General features: G+C 44.5%; 4 protein-coding genes across 8 annotated transcripts in view; 2 read left to right on the top strand and 2 right to left on the bottom strand.

The window, feature by feature from the left end:
* Positions 1–25,542, top strand: part of LOC136628679 (uncharacterized) — a 256,103-nt gene that overhangs the window by 14,693 nt on the left and 215,868 nt on the right. The window lies entirely within an intron of this gene.
* LOC136627280 (oocyte zinc finger protein XlCOF22-like) overlaps positions 1–25,542 on the bottom strand; it is a 357,854-nt gene that overhangs the window by 301,357 nt on the left and 30,955 nt on the right. The window lies entirely within an intron of this gene.
* LOC136627294 (zinc finger protein 300-like) lies at positions 1,845–6,296 on the top strand. Of its 2 annotated transcripts, XM_066602282.1 has the most exons (3): positions 1,845–1,936; positions 2,060–2,162; positions 4,174–6,296. In XM_066602282.1, the coding sequence occupies exons 2-3, from the start codon at positions 2,105–2,107 to the stop codon at positions 5,409–5,411; spliced, it is 1,296 nt and encodes a 431-aa protein (XP_066458379.1). In that variant the 5' UTR covers positions 1,845–1,936; positions 2,060–2,104; the 3' UTR covers positions 5,412–6,296. The 2 variants fall into 2 exon arrangements, with proteins under 2 accessions (XP_066458379.1, XP_066458378.1); XM_066602281.1 differs by lacking the exon at positions 1,845–1,936 and having other exon boundaries at positions 2,048–2,162.
* The window catches only part of LOC136627277 (oocyte zinc finger protein XlCOF22-like), a 105,846-nt gene continuing 104,103 nt past the window's right edge, over positions 23,800–25,542 (bottom strand). For all 4 annotated transcript variants that reach the window (XM_066602255.1, XM_066602252.1, XM_066602253.1 and 1 more), the window contains exon 9: positions 23,800–24,973. In XM_066602255.1, coding sequence (XP_066458352.1) covers positions 23,937–24,973 — 1,037 coding nt within the window. In that variant the 3' untranslated portion in view covers positions 23,800–23,936. The remainder of the gene's footprint in view (positions 24,974–25,542) is intronic.

Genomic DNA, 25,542 nt, shown 5'->3' with positions numbered 1-25,542 from the left:
ATAGTTTGGAGCGCTGCCTTTGTTTCTCTCTTCTGCTTCCATATTGCCTTCAGTTTACCATGCGACCATTGACCCCATTACGTTTTGTGACGGCGGTCATTAAGGGGTTGATTATGCTTATCCTGCCTTTGCTTCCTCCCTGTTTTGGCTCTATCTTCCAGCACTGCCTTCCTATCTCTGTCCTTTCTGTCTGACCTGTATCTGTATTCCATTTCTTGGTTGCCTCCCTGTCTCTGCACCTTATCATGTTTGTGTGATTGGCTCTGTCATGCTGCATAGCCTCCCTACTCCTGTCTTCCCAGTCTGCTCTTTGTCTTGTATGTTTACTGCTCGCTTACTTTGCATGTTATCCTGGTGTGATCCTGCCTCAATCATTCAGTAGAGATCTCCTGTCCATAATCATATCTTCACACGGATGTCTGCTGTCAGTCCTGTACTTCCCTCCTGTGTCCCGTTAGGCATAGCGAGGCCTGAGAGGAAGACAGTGGGGCCGTTCTTATCAGGACGCCTACCCCGCTTATAGGTAGGGGTACCCCCATCTCTTTTACTAGCAAAGGACTCAATTTCCCATCTGACCACCAGGGGTCAGCTACCATCCACCCTGGGAGTAGCCCAAAGCCAAACCGGTTGGTTGCTCCAGTGGGTCCACAGCCATTTCCGTCTGTGTGAGAGCTTGTCTTTTTGCAGGACGTCCTGTGGCTTCTATTGGTACCATTGTGGAGTCCATATGACTTTTTGATCGCTTTGTATTCCATTATTTTTACTTGGAAACAAGTTGAATTAAAAAGCTTAGTTTTGGTGTGGTGGATTCTTTCTGCCTGATGACATTTATGATAAATATCGTGAATGCTATATGAAGACAACTATAGTCCCACCAATACTGTCAGTCCCATACGTCAACCGATATAACAAACCCAAACATAAATGTCCACGGCAGGACTGCAGAGATCAGCATAAAATGTGTCTATTGAGGATTACACATATAAGAAAAGCATTAAAATAACAGAAGATGAAGGAAACGCAGCATCAATACAAGGGAAACCATCAGCAAGGTCACATATGAGAAGGTCCCAAAGACAATCCTACTCATACTGACCTACAGTAGGCACATCCAAGCTCAATGTCACGCACATGATAGAGTGTTACCCCGTTACCGAGGACCCCCTGAACGAAGCTAAGGGTGAAACGTACGCGGCGGGGTGCATGGATTCCCAGATCCTCGGTTTGTTATATATGATAAATGACATGTAGCTTTTATAGATTGGGCCTTTACGGAGACTGTGATATTAAATATGTTTTTAGGGGGTTCCTTTTAATTTCTTTATTATAAATATGAGAAAAGGTGTTTTTTTTTAACTTTCTTTTATTTTTTCTGCTCAAAATTTTTTATATCATTTTTGCTTTTTCTTTTGCCTCCACGGGGCACTTGAACTTGCGGTCATTTGATCGCTCATACAGTATAATGCAATAACACCTGCATTATACTACCATCTGACGGGCATTCTATCAGGCCATGCCACAGGCACGCCTTAAAAGGCAATCCGTCATGGCAAAGATGAGCAAAAGCAATGGGAGAGCGCCGGGGCTAAATGTCCGGTGTCATACCAAAGGGCATGAATACTTATGTCAATGCACAATGTTAGTTTTTTATTTTTAAAAAGCTTTACAAAGTTTTCTCTCATTCTGTTGTCCTTCGTCACTTTGGGGCACTGAGTGCAGAATGATGGGGACACAAGGCCACAACATGACAAAATGTAAGAAAGTGAGGGGGTGTGAAGATTTTGTGCACGCAGTGTAGATATACAGAAGCTCATGTATTCCATCACTGTGTGTCTCCACAGATGGGGCCAGTAGGAGAAATCCCCCGGAGAGACGACCCTGTTTGTATCCACAGGACTGTCCAGAGGAAGACCCCGATGTCCCGGAGAACCAGCAGGTAGGTGGCCCTGAGCCGTTTAGTACATCTATATAGGGGGTCCTGCAGTCATAGATCTCGGTGGACTGTTACATTTCACTTCCTCCATTGTGTTGTACTGAATTATAACATATGACAAATCAGGAGGAAGATCTGACGATCATTAAAGTGGAGGTAGAAGAAGAGCTGATGATGGCCGATCGCCTGTGTAAGAGTGAGGTGGAGGAGTTGATTCCTGTCACCGCAGGTATGTAATAATGGATATAGAGCGTGGATTTGGAGGTTTCTTGAAATTGTTTTCCCATAACTTACAATTGTTTCACAGGGAAGATCAGCTGATGTTACATCTACTTTCTAAGAGAAAACAGATACAAAATAGTAGTTTAAAATTATGTATTTCTCAACATCATCCTTAACCAATTCACCATTTCCATCCTGTAAACATCCTATAGCGTCTTTGACTTTTCTATTGGTTTTAACAACCCCCCTCCCCCCCTCCAAAAAAATAAAATCCTTTTTTATTGCTTTTGACCTCTGTTACAAGCCTCCATTCATTATCAGCTTTAGCTTTTCTGACACTTGCCCTACAGTTTCTGCAGACCCCATTATATTCTTCTTTAGATATTTCCCCCTCTTTCCATTTGATAAACATATTTTTCCTCCTCTTTAACATGTGTACAAGTTCTGTGTTCATCCATCCGGGTCTCTTTAAATGCTTCCCATTCTTCCTTCTTTTAGGGATTGGTAACAATTGTGCTCTGAGAATCTCATTTTGCAATATTTCCCTAGTTTGGTACTTAACCCCGTTGTTAACACAATACTCCTCAAGGTGGTGGCTTGGCTGACTACGGACAGTCAGGCTCCTGCTCTAACTGCCAAGCGAGAAGAAACCTCAGATCCTGTCAGTTCAATCCCTTTCTCAGCAGAATCAAAAATGTGAAAAATCAACATATAATAGGTATTACTGCGTTTATACCAACCCAGACTGAAAATATTTTGTTGTTTGTCGCCAAAAAGTCATTTTAAAACGTAACTCTAGAATAGCTATTTTCCTTTTATTTGCCTTCCAAAAAAGTAATAAAATCCAAAAGTCACATGCAGCTCAAACTGGTACCAATAAAAACTACAGCTCTTCCCATTAAAAAACAAGTATTCACAAAGCTCGGTATCCAGAAAAACAAAAATTGCTCGGGGTCTTAGAATGGGGCAACTGTTACTTGTTAAAAAATGTGTTTTTATTGTGCAAAAGTAGTAAATAAAAACATCTCTAACCCTGGCGTCGCAGTAATCTGATCAGATAAGAATGGTGTTGGGTTATTTTAAAGGGGTTGTCCCGCGCCGAAACGGGTTTTTTTTTTTCAATAGCCCCCCGTTCGGCGCGAGACAAACCCGATGCAGGGGTAAAAAAAAAAAACGTCCAGTACTTACCCGAATCCCTGCGCTCCCGCGACTTCTTCCTTTCCTTAGTAAGATGGCCGCCGGGATCTTCACCCACGATGCACCGCGGGTCTTCTCCCATGGTGCACCGTGGGCTCTGTGCGGTCCATTGCCGATTCCAGCCTCCTGATTGGCTGGAATCGGCACACGTGACGGGGCGGAGCTACAAGGAGCAGCTCTCCGGCACGAGCGGCCCCATTCGGAAGGGAGAAGACCGGACTGCGCAAGCGTGTCTAATCGGGCGATTAGACGCTGAAATTAGACGGCACCATGGAGACGAGGACGCCAGCAACGGAACAGGTAAGTGAATAACTTCTGTATGGCTCATAATTAATGCACGATGTACATTACAAAGTGCATTAATATGGCCATACAGAAGTGTATACCCCACTTGCTGCCGCGAGACAACCCCTTTAACTGAATGATGAGCGACATAATACCAAAACCCAGGAACGATAGACGAATTTCTGGATACTTTTTCATCTCCTGCCCAAAAATGTAATCAAAGTTCTACAAAACATTTGGCTGTCAGCGAGGTATGCTCAATCCTTCCTGGATCCTTGTTCACAAAATACGCCGGTCACTAAGGGATTTCATCTCGGCAAAACACCGCTCTTCTGCAGGTGGTGGCAGTGCAGAATTCTCTCCTGTATCCATAATCGTAAGTGGTGCGGATTTCACTGTGGATTCTTTTTGCATTTTTTTTTTCAGCCAGAGCCAGGAATGAATTCAAAAGGAACAGCATTTCACTCTTCTCTTCTTGAACCATTTGTAGCTTCGGCTTTTTTTAATCTATTAAATTCTTTTTTTTATCCTAACAGAAAATTGCTCTGAGAGAAACATTGTGGTATTAGTTAACGATGAAGTAGAAGATGAAGATAACCTGCAGCTCACTTCAGGAGAAAACCTCATTACTCTTGATGTTCATCCAGGACTTCTCAGTACAGATCTGTCCTGTAATCCTTCTAATCAGGAGGAACCTTCTCCTGACCAGTCACAGATAGTTACCCCAAGTACAAGTCTGGAAGGGGGCAAAAGGTTACAACGTAAACCGTTCACAAAAAGGTCAGGTGTTCTGACATACAGAAGAATTCACACAAGAGAGAAGCCGTACTGTTGCTCAGAATGTGGGAAATGCTTTACAGCTAAATCGCATCTTGTTATACATGAGAGAATTCACACAGGAGAGAAACCGTATTCATGTTCAGAATGTAGGAAATGTTTTACAGATAAATCAAGTCTAGTAATGCATGAAAGAATACACACAGGAGAGAAACCGCATTCATGTTCAGAATGCGGAAAATGTTTTACAAGTAAATTAAGTCTCGTTAAACATGAGAGAATTCACACCGGAGAGAAGCCATATTCATGTTCATTGTGTGGGAAATGCTTTAAAGATAAATCAAGTCTTGTTAGACATGAGCGAATTCACACAGGGGAGAAACCGTATTCATGTTCAGAATGTGGGAAATGTTTCACAAGTCGGTCAGAACTTGTTACACATAAGAGAATTCACACAGGAGAGAAGCCATTTTCATGTTTACAATGTGGCAAATCTTTTGCGCGTAAAGCAAATCTGCTTACACATGAGACATGTCACACAGGAGAGAAGCCTTTTTCATGTTTAGAATGCGGGAAATGTTTTACACGAAAATCATCTCTTGTTACACATGAGAGAAGTCACACAGGGGAGAAGCCGTATTCATGTTCAGAATGTGGGAAATCTTTTGCACAAAGCTCAAATTTGGTTGCGCATGAAAGACGTCACACAGGGGTGAAGTTATATTCGTGTTTAGAATGTGGGAAATGTTTTCCATGTAAGTCAAATCTGATAGCGCATGAAAGAATCCACACAGGAGAGAAGCCATATCCATGTTCAGAATGTGGAAAGTGCTTTATTACTAAAGTCAGACTTAGGGGTCATCAGAGAATTCACACAGGAGAGAAACCATACTCATGTTCAGTATGTTGGGTGTGCTTTACAAATATATCTAGTCTCATTCGACATAGGAGAACTCACACAAAAGAGAAGCCGTTTGATGTTTTGCAAGAAAATTGAATTTGTATGAAGAAACAATTCCATTTGTGTCTGGAATTTGGAACATTTTAATGGAACAGGCCGTTCACAGACATTGCAGCCAATACAAGACTTTGTCTTTGGAGTGGAATTAACCTGAATCTGCCAAATGCCCAAATTATATCGACGTGGCATCAACTGGGATTGGGATCCATGAAGAAAAAGAAGAACTTTTCAAAGTCGTGAAGCAAAACTGTTACCGTGTACCTTGCTTCTTTTCCGTGTATTTTACAATCCACCCACACGGCAGGAGAATCCAGAGTTTAACACGTGTGAAAACTGCAGTATTTGATTTTAATGTGGTTTTCCAGGAAAACAAACTGCTCAGTGTGATGTACCGATACGATAGCAGCCATGTTCGGCTCATCCGCTCCCCTGCTGCAGGTTCTGGTCCTCTGCTGGTGCAGCAGCCTGACAGCGGGACATGTGACTGCTCCAGTGGTCACATGTCTTTGTGTCAGTGAGGTCTTTGTTCACTGCAGCCAGGAGTAAAGGCTTGTGGGGGACTAGGCCTTGGCAGAGCAGGTGACGTTATGAGTGCTGTACTGCTGGTGCATCAGCACTACCTGACTACATCCTCAGGCCGCCCTCACACCGGCGTTTTCAATGCTGCACTTACTGCGGTTTCAGCAATGCTGTCAATAACTTTTTACAATATTTTGGCTGCATTTTCAGCACTGCTGAAAACACAGCCAAGGAAGCAGAAAGAAAAAATCAATACTCCTCTAGCAGGCGCCGTCGGGGTCACTCTCACTGTCCTCCGCAGCTCCAAGCAGGCTTCCGTGCACTCGTCATCGACGGCAGTGCATCTTTTGCTAGTGATGGGGTCTGAAGACCCCTCCTCCAGCAAGACATTGCTCTGATTGGCTGAGCTCGCAGACTCAGCCAATCACAGCCAGCGCTGGATGTACCAATCACAGCCATTCATTGAATGGCTGTGATTGGTTCATCAAGCACTGGCTGTGATTGGCTGAGCCAGCACTTGATGAACCAATCAGAGCAATCTCTTGCTGGAGGCGGGGTCTTTAAACCCCGTCACTAGCAAAAGATGCTCCGTTGGCGATGCCAAGTGCAGGGACGCCTGCTCAGAGCTCCGAAGTACAGTAGGAGGGACCCGGATGGTACCTGCTGGAGGAGTATTGATTTTTTTTTAGGTAGTGTAGCTAGTGCTTGTGTCTTAGCGCTGTCAAAAACGTGGTACCAAGTTATGCCACGTTTTCAGCAGCACTGAAACCGCTGCCCATTCATTTCAATGGGTGACGCTCAGCTGAAAACGGCCAAAGATAAAACATGCATCGCTGTCAAAGCGCAGCAATGAAGTCCCTGCTTTTTGACGCTTGTGTGAGCAGCCCGATTGAAATGAATAGGGGCGTTTCACAGCGTTTAGTGCAGCCCTGAAAAGGCAGAACTAAAAGCTGTACAAAAACGCCTCCGTGAGGGAGAAGAGCCTACCTTCTATTAGGCTACTTTCAGACACAATGTGAAATTTATGAGGGGGTATCCAAAAGAGACCGGACTCTTCTGGTGGGCAGGTCGTTACTAGTGTAGACTTCTCTTCCTTGGTGACTGTCTGCTGAACCCTTCTTATGGGGTACACACCATCGTGACAACGCACCTGCCCGCACAGCGCTGAGTGCTAAGCAATTTTTGACCAAAAACGGCATGACGCCCTCGCCCCATCCTCCGTATTCACCCAATCTCGCCCCATGCACCTTTCTTTATGAGCGCTTTGAGCAGTGGAAAAGGAAACAACATTTTACAGCTGCACGTTGTTGGCACGAATCCACCATCACAAAATAGGCGAAAAACGGAACAAATTGATGAAAAGAGAAAAATAACTAGAGCAGAATGCAACCTTCCCCAACAATGTTGGCTGGCATACCGCCTCAGAAGAGTTCCGCAGACATTCACCTAGCAACAGCCTGTACTAGTTATACCCCGCCTGCCAGAAAAAGATTTCTGCGACTTCTGGGTGCCCCATGGTATGCTGGGAATCTGCACTACAATTACACATGTGATAATGGTGTGGAAATAGCTGCAGATTCTACTTGTTGCAGTCCAATGAATGAAATCAGCGGTGACAGTCGATGACATATCCTCAACTGATAGCGCATTGAAAAATACTACCGCTGCCAAGAATCTACTTTGACAGAATGGGGCTCGTTAAACCCCGCCCACTAATATGCTGTTTAAGTTGTGGAATTTCAGTGCAAAAAAAGTTTAAAAAATGTCACATACAAGCCGTAAATCTTTCTTTGGTATCTGCGCCTCCATATTGACTTGTACAATAAAACAAATATGTATTATGTATGTTGAACATCATAAAAATAAAATCCCAAATTACTGGGGGGGGGGGGGTTGTTTAATGGACCTCCCAAAAGACAAAGAGTGATGAAAAAATTCTTATGTACCCCAAAATGGCACCAATGAAAACTTTTTGTTCACAAAAGACAAGCTTAGTAGGCACGTCCGTAGTCCAGTCTGAGGTTATGAGGCTATCCCACACACTTGGGTCTGGCAAGTGGCCCTGGAACCAGCCGCCTCTCCATCAAAAGCCTCAACCACTTGCGAGTTGTGGAACATAATCTTGCTCATTTTAGGCTCTTTATATATAATACTCAGGCCGCTCTCATGCATACGATTTTTACCGCAGCATTCTAAACACCGCGGTATAATGCTCCCATTGATTTCGATGGGGCCTCGCAGACGCGTTCGATCGCAGAGCTGGACTGCACTTTCCAGTGCCACCATTGTTAAGCACTCTCTGCTCTATTTGAAAAATTGCAGCTGATCAAAAGAAAGGGTACCCCACCACTCGTTTCCCAGAAATGGCACACTAACAAAGGGTTAATGTTGTATACAGGTGGACCAGCACAACAGGTTTTGCCTGATTACAACAGGATACTGCCAAGAGCGGTGCAGTGTAGGTCGGTGTTGTGAGTCTTGTCCGTGGTCAGGGAGAATGAGGTAACAAAAGCAGAACCACTTCCACCTCATCCGTCAGCACAGGAGGCGGAAGTGAAGGCCCTGACCGAAGTGTGTAGAGCGGCAGAGGGTAAGACAGCACACATATACTCAAATTCCAGGTATGCTTTTGGAATAGCAAACGACTATGGTCCAATACGGAAGGCAAGAGCTTTCTTCACTAAAGAATGTCTAGACAGTGAAACAACTCATGGAAGCTCTTATGTTACCTACACAACTATGGCCAATAAAGGTAAAAGCACTTACCAAGGAGGACAGCCTAGAAGCAAAAGGAAATGCATGCACGGACATTCCTGCCAAGGCCAGTGGTAAGACCTGGGGCAGAAGGGCAGGTCAACGTGCAAGCTGTAATCCCGGCCCCTCCAGTGAGCTTCGATCTGCTGAAGTCTCTTCAGAATCAGGTTACACAGTCTGAAATGGAGAGCTGGACGAGGGCAGGGGCAAGCCAGACGGACACCGGTCAGAGAGGAAGAGACCCCCGTTTATGTGCCCTCTACTCAATGTGGACATGGAGAAACCCATCAGTCAAATACTGATATGTGTAACCTTGTGTCCCAACATTGCCCCTGGATTCAGCCTGGTCACAGTCAGGTATACCGAACCGTGTATGACCTGTGCTTTACATAACAAAGGGAAAGTGGTGAAGACAGCACAAGGGCACACACCTAGGCCGCTCTACCCCTTTCAAAGGTTGAAAATTGACTACGTACTGTTTCCAAATACTGGCATAAATCAGTATGCCCTTATCTGCGTTGACATTCCTGGGTGGGTCAAGGCATAACAGCCAAAAAAATTGTTGAATTAGGTAATTTGCTGCTTGGACCACAGTCGCTAGCGGGGTGCCACAGGGTTCAGTATTAGGCCCCATTCTGTTCAATATATTTATTAATGACCTGATAGAGGGGCTGCACAGCAAAATATCAATATTTGCAGATGACACAAAATTAAACAATATAATCAATGCAACGGAGGACAATGTGCGGCTACAAACGGACCGAGATAAGTCGGGAGATCGGGGAGAAAATGGGAAATGAAGTTCAATGTGGATAAATGTAAGACTATGCACATGGGCAGGAGAAATGGATGTCACCAATATACACTAAATGGGGTACAGCTAGGGAAAAGACCTGGGGGTACTAGTGGACTGTAGACTAAACTGGAGTAACCAATGCCAGTCAGCTGCTACAAAAGCTAATAAAGTCTTGGGGTGCATTAAAAGAGGTATAGGGGCGAGGGGCGAGAACATTATCCTCCCACTATATAAGGCACTTGTCAGGCCTCACATGGAATACTGCGTACAGTTCTGGACACCGGCACTCAGGAAAGATGTTACAGTGCTGGAGGGGGTTCAAAGAAGGGCAACTAAACTAATGCAGGGAATGAGAGGACTGGAATATCCGGAGAGGCATCAAAACTGCGATTATTCACCCCGGAAAAAAGACGGCTAAGGGGGGACCAAATAACTATGTATAAATACATGAGGGGACAATACAAGGATCTCTGCCAGGATCTGTTTATACCCAGGACTGCAACGGTAATGAGAGGGCATCCGCTACGTCTAGAGGAAAGCAGGTTTCATCACCAACATAGAAGGGGGTTCTTTACTGTAAGAGCAGTGAGACTGTGGAACTCTCTGCCTGAGGACGTGGTGATGGCAGGATCCATAGAGGAGTTTAAAAGGGGACTTGATGTCTTTCTGGAGAAGAAGGATATTACAGGTTATAAATCTTAGGTTAATTGTTAATCCAGGTATACAGGCAGGTAGGAACTATTAGGGGTTGGTCCAGGGAACAGTCTGATTGCCATTAGGGAGTCGGGAAGGAATTTTTCCCCAAAAGGGCTAATTGGCTTCTGCCTCTTGGGGTTTTTGCCTTCCTCTGGATCAAAAACACAGAAGGATAAAACAGGCTGGACTAGATGGACATTGTCTTCATTCAGCCTTACATACTATGTTACTATGAGGTTCCAGTGACAATATAAAGTGACAGGTTCCCACTTTACAAGGGAGATCATAAAGGAAATGATGGAATCTTTAGGAACACAACAGGCTTTTCACCCTCCCTACCACCTACAAAGCAGTGGAAAGGTAGAGGATGTATTGAACTCTCAAACTTAAAATACAGAAAGCAATGGCTAAGTCAGGAGAGCCATGGACTGAGGGCCTTCTCCTGGCATTGTTTTCGGTCAGGTACATGCCCAATAGGACAGGATTGTCTCCCCTTGAGATCCTCTTTGGATCAGCTCCTAGGACAGGTCTGCACTTTCCGCAGGGGTTACAGATGCAGCATGATACCCTTCCCAGCTGCCTCCAGGCCCTGCAAACACATTTAAATCTGGTGTATAAACAAGTATTTGCTTCCCTTCCAGATCCTGACTCTGCATGAAACGCACTCTCGGGAGACTGGGGGGTTTAACCCCTTGAGTGGCACGCCCGGAAAATTTCCGGGACGAGCTCCACTGCTCATAGCAACATAGCCCGGAAGATTTCCGGGCTATGTATCACTATGGGAGCTGCAGAGCACAATGCCACAAGCTGTGACAGTGTGCTCTGCCTGCACAGACCCACAGAGAACAAAGCAAGGGCTTTGAAAAACCAGCAGAAGATATTGCCGATATGTCAGCAATCTCCTGCTTTGTTTACAGGTTGCCATAGAGACCATCGGCTTGTCAGAAGCAAGCCGATGGTCTCTGTGGCAGGGAGAGCTGGTTGTTAGCTGTCAGAGGACAGCTAGGTACCTGCTCTTACAGCAGAGATCAGAGAAAACCTCCGATCTCTGCTGTGTTAACCCTTTACATGCTGCAGTCTATGTGACTGCAGCATGTAAAGGGTTGTCACTGCAGCATGTAAAGGGCTGTCACCATCGGACCCCCGGAATGTGATCAGGGGTCCTGATGGGTCCCTGTGAAAGTCCCCTAAAGGGACAAAAAAAAAAAAAAGTAAAAAAATTATTAAAAAAATTAAAAAAAACACTTGTCTCCCTTTACTTTGTAAAAAAATCAAAAATACAATCACACATGTGGTATCCATGTGCGTCGTAATGACCCAGAGAAGGAAGTTAATACATTATTTAACCCCTTAATGACATGGCCCCTTTTTTCTTTTTTCCCCATTTCTTTTTTTCCTCCCCCCTGTTTAAAAAATCACAACTTGTCCCGCAAAAAACAAGCCCTTATATGGCCATGTCAATGGAAAAATGAAAAAGTTATGGCTCTTGAGACGCAAGTGCAAAATTAGTTGAAATTCAATGATTAGACCATTTTAAATAACCTGCCCTGGTGGGCACGACAGGGTGGTAGGAAACCCGCCACTCAAGGGGTTAAAAGACATGTGAGAAAATCTCTGGAACCACAATATGCGGGGTGCTTCTGCTGATAACAGCCACTTCAGTGAAGCTTGAAGGGAAAACAAACTGGATCCATGGTAGTCAGTGCAAGAGAGTGACCGGGGCAGGAGAGTAATCATGTCATTATATTCTTTGTAAAATAAGTGTAATGGTCATCCCTATAATAATGGAAACAAAGGAAGGAGATGCATTGACACCGGGAGGAGTGTTAGTTAAAACATCTGAGAGAGGGGGTTCCCTTAAATTATGTATGCGATATCCTGGAATTGGATGTGTGCAGCTAACACAACAGGAATATCTTACAGTGTCACTTTCCCATGAATAAGACCTATTTATAGGGAAGACATTGGTCCCTGGGAGCACAGAAGAGGATACACTCAGATAGATGGAACTGACCTAAAAGTATCACAAGTCCCCATGTTTTAGTGCAAGTTAGATCAAACACACGAGGCTGTTATGAGTAATACATAGTAGTGGCCTAAAAATGGCTATAAGCAAGCCATTAGTCACTGCTTGCATAATGTGTGAAATACCACTATTAGTCTAAGAGGGATCTACACACTTTGGTGTGTTGTATTGCTACACAACCGTACCACCCCCCCCCCCCCCCCCATTCCCATACTATTACAATGCTGCTCAGTTCTTAATACTGATGACAAAAATGTCTGCAGTAGATACTGATAAGAATTCCTGCCACCTGCAAGAAGGTGTCCACTAATTCGCAGAGAGCAGTGATACACTTCAATATCTCAGTCCCTATATTATATAAGTGTAACAGGGTTCAAAGGGAATGGTATGATACCCTACTGGGAGGAGTAGGTACTGCAGTGGGATTACTGAATTCCATTGATATGGAGGTAATGAAAAATCACGTATCGCAGACGGGAGCCGATGTGGCTCAGGCAGTAACTCTGCAGGCCCAGTGGAGGCATCTATATTCTTCCCTCAACAGTTAGTTTTGGCCTATGATTCCTTCTGTCACATGGCTCATCATGCGCCTCTGTGAGTGTTTTGGCTACACCCCACTCTAGTGATATGTCACCTTCTCTAGCCTAACATCAGAACACTATCAATGAAGAAGAGTGTCGGACAGTTGCGCCTCAGATGACATGCGCGCTGGATCCTGAGTCAAGTGAGGGACGGACTACTGTTTGGACTGGTACTATATATGAGTTTGCACGATCGGACTCCCCCACAAATGATCGGAGTGATGGGGACGATATATATTAAATGGGATCACAGCCAGACAGGGAGGCACTTACCATAATGTTGGCTCCACCTATGCTTTTTCCTATTGGCTGTGTTGACCGGTATCCACTTTTAAGGAGGATCTTGGGGAACTATATAAAGCGTGACTGACACCACAGAGCTCATATCCTGTGGTCCATCATCAGGGCCGCATATTTGGTATTTCAGCCGCACTTCAGTAGCGGTGAGCGATTTCAGCGACCTGATTGGTTGTTGGGTACACCCCCCCTCTGGAGATCTGCAGGAGTGGCCGGCCCATTAAATAAGCAGCAGCAGGGCCGTAGGAGGGTCGGCAACTGACCCCAACCCTAACCCTAAACCTAACGCTAAAGCTAACCCTAAACCTGAAACCCCCGCGGGTCTCGTGAAGTAGCACTCGTGCAGATCTCCAAAGGGGTGTGTGTACCCAACAACCAATGAGGTCGCTGGAATCGCTTACCGCTACTGAAGTGCAGCTGAAATACAATATATGCATCAGGGCCACGGGCTTTATTGCAGTATTGATCTATTGATTTAGCTTTTGTTTTGGCATCTCAGCAACTTTGTATCTTAGACAGGAGACTTTGCCTATTCAGATTAGCCTATTGGCTCAGCATATCATACCAGCTACTTGTGATATCACAAACCAGCTACTGACACTGCCGGAGGGAATTGTCTGTGTTTTAGTCCCTGCAGCAGGCATAAGCTAGAGATAGCACCACAATCCAGAATTCTTCAGTCTCTCTGAACCAGAGTTTGACTTGACTAGTGAGTCTACCTCTAGGTCCATTACTCTGAGAACCTGTCGCTGTAGCTCCTAAATCTTTGATACGCAGCATGATCGTAATGCGTTCCATCATGCAAAGGTTCAAACTAAGTTGTAATTGGCCAGCTTTCTGCACCCTAGTGGATGAATATATAACATTGAACCACATCCACATGGTGCCAATACTCTACCCTGTCAATAAACATAACGAAGACGTTATCCCTGAGATTCATGCTACATTTAGATTCTAATGGTTCGGATGTGTATCCAGCTTATTGTCCGTCTATAGGGAATCCTTCCCAAACATCACAGCACATTGGTTGGAACCGTCTTGAATATTGACAGGGAAACGCGTTGAGACGTTCTAAAGAATGTATTAACTGATACGCTAACAGACAACATAAAGTTACCCTCAATGACGAAGTCACGCAAACTAGTGCAACACACGTAATGTGGGAACTGTGGTTCTTTTAGGGAACCCCTATATCTGCTTGGTAATAGGGAGTGCATCGATACCGGACTTACATCCACCAGGTACATGTGTGTTTCTGGTGTTGAGAGTTCATATACCCCCACCTGCTGTCACTCTATATCTCGGACAGTTTGGCGCTGTACTCTATTAATTCTGACCCCTTAAGTCAGAAGGGACCCTTAATACCATCAGTGATATTATTCTCTTTCCATTGTGGCCCCTTGGTACTTTCACATCTGTATCTTCAGTTGTGGGGTACACACTGTGTCATCTGGAAAATTAGCGATCCAATATAGGGTCCTCCGAGATGTTTTTGTTTATGCACGTCTGTTTGTCAGCCCTGTTTGCGTTTTTTAACCCCTTAAGGACCAGGCTGTTTTGTACCTTAAAGGGGTTGTCCCGCGAAAGCAAGTGGGGTTATACACTTCTGTATGGCCATATTAATGCACTTTGTAATATACATCGTGCATTAAATATTGGCCATACAGAAGTTATTCACTTACCTGCTCCGTTGCTAGCGTCCCCGTCGCCATGGATCCGTCTAAATTCACTGTCTTCTGGCGTTTTTAGACGCGCTTGCACAGTCCGGTCTTCTCCCTGGTGAATGCAGCCGCTCATGCCGGAGAGCTGGTCCTCGTAGCTCCGCCCCGTCACGTGTGCCGATTCCAGCCAATCAGCCAATCAGGCCTTCTCCTCCGGGTTATCAGCTATTACTTACAGCTGACAACCGGTCCTGGCTCTTATTGATTGCAGAAACAGGAGGCTTAAAGTGCTGCCGTGATTTTACTATTGGCGGGGTTTTAAGCCCAGAACAAGGCGCCGTATATTTACCGCGCCTGGTCCTTAATGGGTTAATCAAGTATCAATAAAAAGTGACCTTGTATCTAATAGTCTATTCTGTGATTGGCCTATGATGAGGATTTATTGAAAATATTTCATTTTAGCTTTGCTGCACAATTTAACTTGCTTGCTGCTATTAGGAGATTTATTAACACTACAGAATGTGTATATATATATACTTCATGAATAGGATGAGGCTCAGTCTAACTTAATGACCAATAATGAGCGTCTGTGGAGAAATATTTTTGAACATGTTATACCCAATGATGTTTGGATAGCTCCCAGTCCACAAAGTGAAATGCCGAAAGACCTACTACATGGGGCAACTGATATACTTTACAATAAAGAGTTCTGACCTTTTGTGCATGTATGTAGTTCTGCCGGTCATTTTTGGGCCACCTATATACCCATATCAGTATTGGCTACCCAGGTTTCAAGAGTCCACGACTGATAGTAGAAATTATACACATAATGATGTAAACTGTGAGAAAACATTGGATGGTTCAGCATGCGGACAGGGCACAGTTGTATATGAGCCATATCTTTTGCAATGCTCTATGAGTATATGTAAATGGACCGTATTGCCACCCACATTCACCATGTTTGTAGGAATCGGTCCACAATATGTGTGGATGGTAAAAAATAACATAAACCCCACAGAGATGTACGATTTAACCCTCCCCGTTTCTGGATGTCTTAAGAATGAACCTCTTCTACACTGGTTAGAAATCCCATATATGTTCCTACCTGATGTAGAGCGAGCCGTAGCTCTGCACTGGCACCCAGATCTATTGTGAATGTCTCACATCTCATTATCATTAAAGGGGTTGTCCCGCGAAAGCAAGTGGGGGTGTTAGCGCAAAATTCGCTATCTCAGATATACTGTGCGTTCCAAATTAAGATAATATGTGCAGGCCTGGAGAGCCTTTCAAAGACCACACGGCTACATCATGTGTTCCCAAAAGAGTCTCTCGCTTTATTAAGCGCGGGTAAAACTTAAATAAGTTTCAACACAGGAAGTATACAGTTACATTATTTAGCGTGCTGATTGGTTGTCCTCAGAGGGAGGTATTTGTGAGGTAGCTTGTGATGTCATCCATCTGGGAGGAACTTCCGTGAGCACGCTCAGTTCATTCTTGAATTTGGTCTCATGAGAAGAACATCCTGTTTCTCCTCTCTGCTGTCCAAGACAAACATTCCTAGATAAGTCCCTGCCAGCTAGAACCGGTTTGACCAGCATTGGAACAATAGGCACTGCTCCCTAAATTCTTGTGGAGATGGGGGGGGGGGGGTGATGTTCCCTTCCCCCAGAGGCCCAGACCGGAAACACAACATAGCATCTTCACAGTTGACAAAAATACAGAAAATACATATAGGATATCTCTCACAGGGGTATACACTTCTGTATGGCCATATTAATGCACTTTGTAATGTACATCGTGCATTAATTATGAGCCAAACAGAAGTTATTCACTTACCTGCTCCGTTGCTAGCGTCCCCGTCTCCATGGTGCCGTCTAATTTCAGCGTCTAATCGCCCGATTAGACGCGCTTGCGCAGTCCGGTCTTCTCCCTTCCGAATGGGGCCGCTCGTGCCGGAGAGCTGGTCCTCGTAGCTCCGCCCCGTCACGTGTGCCGATTCCAGCCAATCAGGAGGCTGGAATAGGCAATGGAGCGCACAGAGCCCACGGTGCACCATGGGAGAAGACCCGCGGTGCATCGTGGGTGAAGATCCCGGCGGCCATCTTACTAAGGTAAGTAAGAAGTCGCGGGAGCGCGGGGATTTGGGTAAGTACTGGACGGTTTGTTTTTTTAACCCCTGCATCGGGTTTGTCTCGTGCCGAACGGGGGGGCTATTGAAAAAAAAAAACCCCGTTTCGGCGCGGGACAACCCCTTTAAATAATTGTATCAGATTGATGAAGGATACAAAACACCTACAAATGATGAATCACATTAATTGAAACTGAGAAACAGACAATAATAACTTCAAAAATATCTATAGTAACAAAAATGCAGACTGATGCTGGTCATTATTGATATGACATTACTAGTACCAGTGCTTCTGGTGATGCAGTGAGCCTCTTACTAATATAATATAGTGAAAGGGCTTGGAGTTGGTCAAAATATTTCCGTGCACTGCATGTGATTTATGAGCTTCAGCAGCTCGCTGAGGAGACATGTATGCTTGTTGCTTTCACATATCTGCTGCACGAGATGTACAGACTTCAGCTGCTCGCTGAGGTGAAATCGTGGCTCGTCGCTGTATCATGTAAGTTGCATTAGCTTCACGGCGGAGTTGAACCCTCTGAAAAGACTGTGAAGATAGTGGTGAAGGACTATGCTTCAATGTTTCTGGTCAATATGCACCGCCAGCTATGTATGTGGACATTTGTGAGGTGTCATTTATTAGAGTCTCCAGACAGGTGTCTAGCTGTGTCACAACCAGCTACAAACTGCCAGACTGAGTACTGCTATATCCATAGCAACTGAGGCCGCTGGGGTGCAACCGCTGGGCTAAGCGCGCCAAAATGAGGGAGACCACGAGGGTTGCAGAAGGGTTGTCACAGGTCACTCTATGGTCTCTCTAGATAGTGGTGCCAAAGGTGCTATGCTCGGGGGTTGTGCAGTGACCCAGGGAACGTACTATCGTAAGCTTACAGGAAGGCTCGTTTTTGTCACGGTGATGCCAGCACTCCAACCGGAATTCTCGGGATGTAATGCCGAAGAAATAAATGAGATCAGTCCGGTAGCTTGTAATAGTAAACTGGGAGTGCACAGATTTACTAAGCAGAAGTTTTGAAAACAGTTGAACAGTGTAAAATCTGCAATACAGTTCTTGATAGCAATTACAGGAATATACAGCAGTATGCAGGCTGAACATGTAGGATGCAGTACTATTTAGTTGTATAGGAGCAGACTTTAACGCTCTCTCCTTTCCTTTACTATTTCACTGACACTGGACTGAACTTGATTTAGACAAGACAATTCTCCACTTGTGGTTCTGCAAGGATGAGTGAACTGATTCAAGTGTAGAATCAGCAGAGTGTGAAGTGAAAGTTGAACTAATCCAGGTTTTGAGTTCACCAAGTAGTTTTCAGACTCACTGTTTTGATAGAAAACCGACCTAAGAGAGATCTTTCTCCGGTCTGCTGTAGATCACCAGGGAAGCAGAATGGAATCACGCTCTACCTTGGAAAGGCTTTCTCTCTAGAGCGTGTGCCTCCTCCTCTCCAACACGACCTCTCTCCTCCAACGCCTGACTACGACTTCTCTAACTGCTCACTTCCTCTTCCTTTTATCACCTCTTCCAGTTCCCGCGCTTTCTGTACTCCTCCCCCTCCTGCATAAGGACTTGTGTAAAAGCTTTCCCACCCTTGAGCTCTGTACCAGTAAGTTTGAAGCTGACTATCAGCCAATAAGACACCAGCTGACATCAGACTAAGCTCTAGGCTTAGGAGAGAGACGGGGAGACACAGGGTCTCTCTCACAGAAGGCACCTTCTATGTCCATGGATGGCACATAGACAGGTGGGACAGGACAAGTGTTGCTGTGAGTGCTCTGTAGGACAGCCACTTCAGGGGTTTGTGGGGTATGTATGGGGTATGACAGATGTACATAAGCTGGAATTTTTGAGGGAAAATTTATTTTCTGTAAATGAAAGCCAGCATGTCCCTCATAAAGAAAGCACACACATGTTCCTGGTCCCCAGATGCACAAATTGTTTTGGAGAACCTAAAGACTGTTCACTTCAGCACTAGTACTGGTCCACCCAAGACCAGAATTGCCTTTTGTTGTTGAGGTGAACACCTCCGACTTCACAGTTAAAGCTATCCTGTGGCAATGAGTTGGAGATGAGATGTAACTGCATCCTTGTGCAATATCTATCCTACACCTTATCAGCCACGGAGAAAAACTGTAACGTTGGCAACAAGGAGATTCTAGCCATCAAGGTGGCTTTCACCAAATGTTGAAAAATGGTGGCTTTCACTTCTTAGAAGGCGCCTATCATCTAGTAATGGTTCTTACTGACCATAAGAACTTAGAATTTCTCCGTGCTGGCAAGAGGTTACCTGCAAGACAAGCACAATGGGCACTGTATTTCACCAGGTTCAATTTTATCATATCTTACGACCCTGGTTCCCGAAATGGCAAGGCAGATGCCTTGTACAGGATATTTTTGGAGCTTAAACAGGGGTCAAACACAGAGTACACAATTCTGTACCCCAAATTCTTTGGGGGTATCATGCACTCTGAAGACCTTCTAAGAAAGTTTAAGGGAGCATTTGAAAATGAACCCTTCCTGAGTCGTCCTTCTAAGGATGTGAAGCTTTCTCAAAAATGGACATTGGAGGCGAGAACACCAACTATATGTTCCCGAGGCTGGTCGAATCGAAATCCTTAAACTAGTCCATGATTCCAAGCTTGCCGGTTACTTTGGGGTCACAAAGACTTTGGAACTCCTACTTCCTTCCTTCTGATGGCCTAACTGCAGGAGGGATGTGAAGAGGTATGTCACCTCTTGCAAAGTATGTGCTCAGAAAAAGACGCCAAGAGCATGCCCTCTAGGATTCCTACAATCTCTTCCGGTCCCATCCACGCCATGGGGATCTATATCTGTGGACTTTATAGTAGATCTGCCCCCCTCAAAAGGAATGACCACCATTCTTGTTGTTGTGGACTGCCGAGCATGCATTGGTGTTGATGATCCGGGAAGTTTTCCGGCTACATGAAATACCTGATGATATGGTCTTTGACAGAGGGGTCCAGTTCACCTCAAAGTTCTGGAGACACTTCTGCATGACCCTGGGAACTACTGTGAATCTCTCCCCTGCCTTTCATTCATAGTCTAACAGCCAGACCGAGAAAACAAAACAGATTCTGGAGCAGTATCTCCGCTGCTTTATCTCCCATCTCCAGGACGATTGGGTGGATTATTTATCAACAACAGAGTTTACCTACAACAATGCCCAACACAGCTCAACCACCCAGTGCCCATTTTATGCTAACTACGGTATACATCCTGTCTTTATTCCACTGTCAATCAGACCGACGACATTAGCTGAAATTCAGAGGAAATTGAAGAAGCCCAGGATGCCTATAAGAAAGTGGCAGACAGACACCGCCAAGCGTCCCTTACTTTCTAGGTTGGTGATAAGGTAAAGTACCCTCTCCCAAGTTTGGGCATAGATTTATTGGACCCTTCCAAATCTCGACGAGGATCAGCAAGGTAGCTTTCCATTTAAATCTTGTCTTTCATGTCCTTTCAGGACATCTTTTCGGGAAGAAGCCACCCACCTCCACCACCGGTGAGGGTCTAAGGGCAGGAAGAGTTTTTGGTGGATGAAATTTTGGACTCGAGAATGCAAATTCACAGTGCCTTGTGAAATGGAAAGGGTACAACCCGGACTCACAGGGTCGTTCCATCGCAGGTAACCGGGAAAGACCTCCACTAGAATGTCCGGAGGCCATCCTAGAAAGAGGGGGCTACTCTCAGGGATCGAACCTACTGTACTCCAGTCAGCAGCTCTTCTTGCTGAGCTACCCAACCTTCTAGACAGCTACCTTGCTGGGCCTTATCCTGGTTCCAGCTCCTTCCTACCAGTTCCTGTTTTAGCTCTGTACTGGTCCTGATTGCACTTGCTATGAAAATTTGTCCTTATCCCTCCTTCCATTGCATGATTATTGTGTGTCACAGCCTTAGTCCAGCTCCTCTCCTGCCTCTCTACAAACTGAGACCACATGATATCGAACTCTGACTTTCCTCCTAACCATGATACATGCCTACTACTTTGTACCGCAACCTGAGACTACCTAAAACCGACCTGTGTCTCTCCACTGACTACTCCCTGGACCTGCATAGTTGCTACACCTGCGGCTTCAAACCTAGCACCAGAAACGCTACTCATTGATTAAGCTCTCTTCAGGGCTGTACCTCTCTGCCTCTCAAACTACCTGTGTACCCTGTTCTGCTAATGATTTCAGACTAACATCCCCATAATCCTAACCTCCCACTTCTGTGTCCAAGACTTTTCATGAGCTGCACCACTTCTCTAGAATGTGCTAACCTGGACAATCGGATTAATCACCACTACCCAGTTTAAAATGTGCCTCATAAACACATCTCTTTATGGACAGCTATCACATTACCTAATCCAACTCTTCTCCATTTAGCCATCCTTAACCCCCTTCATACAACAGTATCACAAAACCTCTATGCACTCAAAGGCATTTCCTATGTGTACATATAGATACTGCCAGGTGAGTGGCTCATACAGCTTTATGTATACTACCCTATTTAGGAAAAGATGGCTGCACCACTGTACAGAAAAAATGCTGCTATGTTTTGAATCACCCCTACCTCTTCGCAGACTATGAGCTTTGTGAGCAGGGCCCTCACCCCTATTCTTCAAATTATTAGTTTCATCTTTTATCTGCCAGTGTTCCAAAATTGGAACAGTGGATTCACACAGTTGCTGCCTTGCTTTGAATTGTGAGGTGGCTCCTTACCGACAGGTAAAAGTCTAATACTGTATGTGAGGTCGGACTTTGTCTGCCTCTGATTTATAAAGTGCTGCTGAATATGTTGGCAAGATAGAAGTAAAGATTATTAAGTATCTAAATCACTAGTATGAAGAGGGAATCGCTGATTGGGGTGTGGTGCGAGGTGACTCCCCATCCACCTGGGAGGCCTTTGTGGCCACTGGCATGCTGCTATGTTGGGGCTAGTATCTCTAAACTATGCTCGGGACATCATGGGAGGCCGAGGGCTGTGGGAACGTTCTCTGAGTCGGAATAGTCGTCAGATATCATCTTTGCGAAAACTTGAACGGTCTATTAACAACTTTGATTTTCTGTCTGGTTGTACAAGATTCTTAGTCTGTGCAATGATTATAGGTCCGCAGTAATAACAGCAGGGTTGTGTTCGCTGCGGTCTTCTGAACAAACAATCCTCTTGCTGAGATACTGTAACTGAAGTTGCAAGTTCTTTAGCGGAACTGCCCTTGTTACCATATATCACAATCTGGATACTCACAGTAAAAGTTCACGAATGCCATTTAGTAATTTACAGATTAAAGCCAGGTACCAGCTGCTACAAGCTGATAGTCAGAGGACCCCTTGGATGTGACCATTCCAAAACAAAATGTAGTTGGGGCATTGCCTATTCTATGCCCCAAGGGAGCTTTGGTGCTAGTCGGGTCCAGACCGCATTCTACAGCGGAAGCCCAACTGAAGCCCATTTAATCTGCTCTCTGCCCGGTAACCGACCAGAGATTACAGGAAGAGCAGACCACCCACAGATCTATATTAGAAGGCACCATTACCCAAATATCACACCATAAAGAAATAACATTATAGCTGCACCCCCTTAGAAGTACTTTAGGACTTCTGTAGAGGGAATTTGGTGTTCTTGATCGAAAACTGCTGGGCTTCACCACTGACCAGGAGGTTATGAACCCTAGTAAGGCCTTTATCATTCCAGATTCATATGAGGGAGGTATAATTTCAATATTTCATAGGTGCTACTTCACCAAGAGAGAATGTGGTTCTTAGTACACATTTTAATGAAAAGGTGTATGTCTATTAGTCACTTCACAGCAACTTCTTTTGGATTTTGGGTTGCACGACCAAAGCTCACTGTGTAGCCCTGTGACATTGCACTCGCACTGACGTTAGTGAGATAATGGCGTGAGTTGCAGGATGCTGCAGCGATGGGGGCACTAACATCTACAGAGTTGGATTTTTTGCGACTTGTGGTTGTGGCACCTGGCACTGCTGCCCTTGTTTATTTCAATGAAAGTGCAAGGTCCTAGAACTACACAGTGGTGAAATGTTGCCATGTAGTACTAGTCTTCGGCCTGTCTCACGCTGGCATCACGTTATCGCCACGAGAAAATTGCAGCGATATCGCATCGGGTGTCTGTGCAATATCGCAGCGATTTTGGGATGCTACAAAGTTGCACGTGTTGCTACAAACTCCCAGATTTTCAAGGGGTTGGGTACTTGAAATATAAGCCCTGCCTTGAAAATAAGCCCTAGCTGCAGAAAAAAAAACAACAAAACACACATACATTACCTAAGAAGCGCTGTCCGGCTCCGCTCCATCTTCTCCCAGATTCCTGGCACTGGTCTTCAGTATCTCTTCTGGCCAGGGATTCGAAACTCCCCGCCGCCAGGAAGCACTGTCTGTGATTGGTTCATTGAGCGCTGGCTCTAATTGGTTGAGCACATGGTGCTCAGCCAATCACAGCCATTCAACAAACTAGATGGACATTGTCTCCCTTCAGCCTAACATACTATTTTACTATGTCGTGTGTTTTTTGTGCAGCTAGGGCTTAGTTTAGGGCTTTGACAATAGGATTTCCTACTGTCAAAGTTGCATGGCACCACACGAAAAATGCATTTTCATGCGATTCAACAGAGGCTCCAAAGAGAAACATGGGATACAAAACCTCGCAAGTGGCGGGCATATTGCTAAACCCGCAAGGTTTTTGACTCGCAATGAAAATGTGAAGGAACCCATAGGAAAGCATGGGCTTCACATACATGCGATTTGTAGCACTATAGCATTGCGGGAAAATCGCGCGACTTTGTCACCCGTGTGAAACAGGCCTGATATATTCACAATACTTTTCTTCCATATCTCCCATTTATAGAGGACCTCAGGAAAATATAAATTTGGGCATTTTGCAGATACAGGCTATTTTCACCAAAAATAAACATGTATTGACTATAACATCTATGAATAACTAATGTGTTAATTCTTTATTGTATTTTTTTGCTCTTAGAACATTTTTTATATTTTAAACAAAAATGTTTTCTTCTCTGTGTGACATCTCTGTTGAGTTTCCATTCCATTTTCCGAATGTAAAACATTACAATAACTTCTCCCCCGCGTGACTTCTCTGATGATCCCCAAGTCTTGCTTTAGTAGTAAAGCACTTCGCACATTCTGAACATGAATATGGTTTTTCTCCTGTGTGACTTCTTTCATGTGTAACAAGATTTGATTTATTTGTAAAGCACTTCCCACACTCTGAACATGAATACGGCTTCTCTCCTGTGTGGCTTCTCTCATGTGTAACAAGATTTGATTTATTAGTAAAGCACTTCCCACATTCTGAACATGAATACGGTTTCTCCCCTCTATGACTTCTCTCATGTGTAACCAGATTTGATTTATTTATAAAGCATTTCCCACATTCTGAACATGAATATGGCTTCTCTCCTGTGTGACTTCTTTCATGTGTAATGAGACTTGATTTATCTGAAAAAGACTTCCCACATAATGAACATGAAAAAGGCTTCTCTCCTGTGTGAATTCGCTCATGTTTAATAAGATGTGATTTATCTGTGAAGCACCTGCTACATTGCGAACATGAAAATGGCTTCTCTCCTCTGTGGCTTCGTTCATGTTTAACAACATGGGATTTATTTGTAAAACATTTCCCACATTCTGAACATGAATACGGCTTCTCTCCTGTGTGAATTCTCTCATGTCTAACAAGACTTGACTTATCTGTAAAGCATTTCCCACATAGTGAACATGAATACGGCTTTTCTCCTGTGTGAATTCTTACATGTATTAGAAGACTTGATTTACCTGTGAAGCACTTCCCACATTCTGAACAGGCATACGGTTTCTCCCTTGTGTGAATTCTCGTGTGTGTAATAAGACCTGAGTTTTTGGTGATCTGTTCACCCCCCGTCAGACCTGTACTTGGGACAACAATCTGTGAATGATGGGGAGAAGGTTCTTCCTGATTTGGGGGATTATAGGACAGATCTGTACTGTGAAGTCCTGGATGTACATCAAGGGTAATGATGTTATCTCCTGTAGAGAGCTGAGGAATATTTTCATCTTCTACTTTTTCATTTACAGATAGCATGAAGTGTTCCTCTGAGCGATTTTCTGTGAAGATTAAAATGAAATTGTGATTTACTATATTTTCAGACTACAATGTAGGAAATATTTAACAGTCCTAAATTTCCTACACACAGAGCCATTCTGTGGAAATTTGAGTAAAAAAAAAAGTCATGAATTTCATGCATTTCTATCACAACTGTTTTTTGTGTGTCATTAGGAGAAGGACAAAAACCCAACACTAAGACCGTGGTGCGCTTGGGTTTAAGAAACGCAAGACAAGAAGGAAACATATCACAAAACAAAAAGCGTGGATTGTGTTAATAACATCCTACTGACCTGCAGCTAACATCCGTCCATGTCAGGACAAGTTTACTATTAAAGTGAAGGGGATTAAAGCAAATCCCACTCCCATGTAGAGGGGAAGAAACGGCTGTAGATTATCTAGTGTAACTGCACTGTACTGTTACTCTCACCTGCAGATTTGCTGCAGAGATTCCACCACAAATCCACGGTCTTCCCACAAGTTATGAACATGAACACAACATTATGGAGGATCTTTATTATGTGGGATCCAAGTAGAGTTATCAATCAGAATCTGTAATAAAGGTTTCTGG

This window comes from Eleutherodactylus coqui, chromosome 5 (assembly GCF_035609145.1).
Source record: "Eleutherodactylus coqui strain aEleCoq1 chromosome 5, aEleCoq1.hap1, whole genome shotgun sequence".
Classification (NCBI taxonomy): domain Eukaryota; kingdom Metazoa; phylum Chordata; class Amphibia; order Anura; family Eleutherodactylidae; genus Eleutherodactylus; species Eleutherodactylus coqui.
Note: the sequence above shows the minus strand (reverse complement) of the source record. Positions and strands in the feature narration are given on the sequence as shown.

Excerpts from the sequence above, each read along its gene's own strand:
- LOC136627294 (XM_066602281.1), top strand. The coding sequence starts at position 2,048 with ATGACAAATCAGGAGGAAGATCTGACGATCATTAAAGTGGAGGTAGAA. Across the intron at positions 2,163-4,173 it reads GTTGATTCCTGTCACCGCAG|AAAATTGCTCTGAGAGAAAC; the intron begins GTATGTAATAAT and ends TTATCCTAACAG.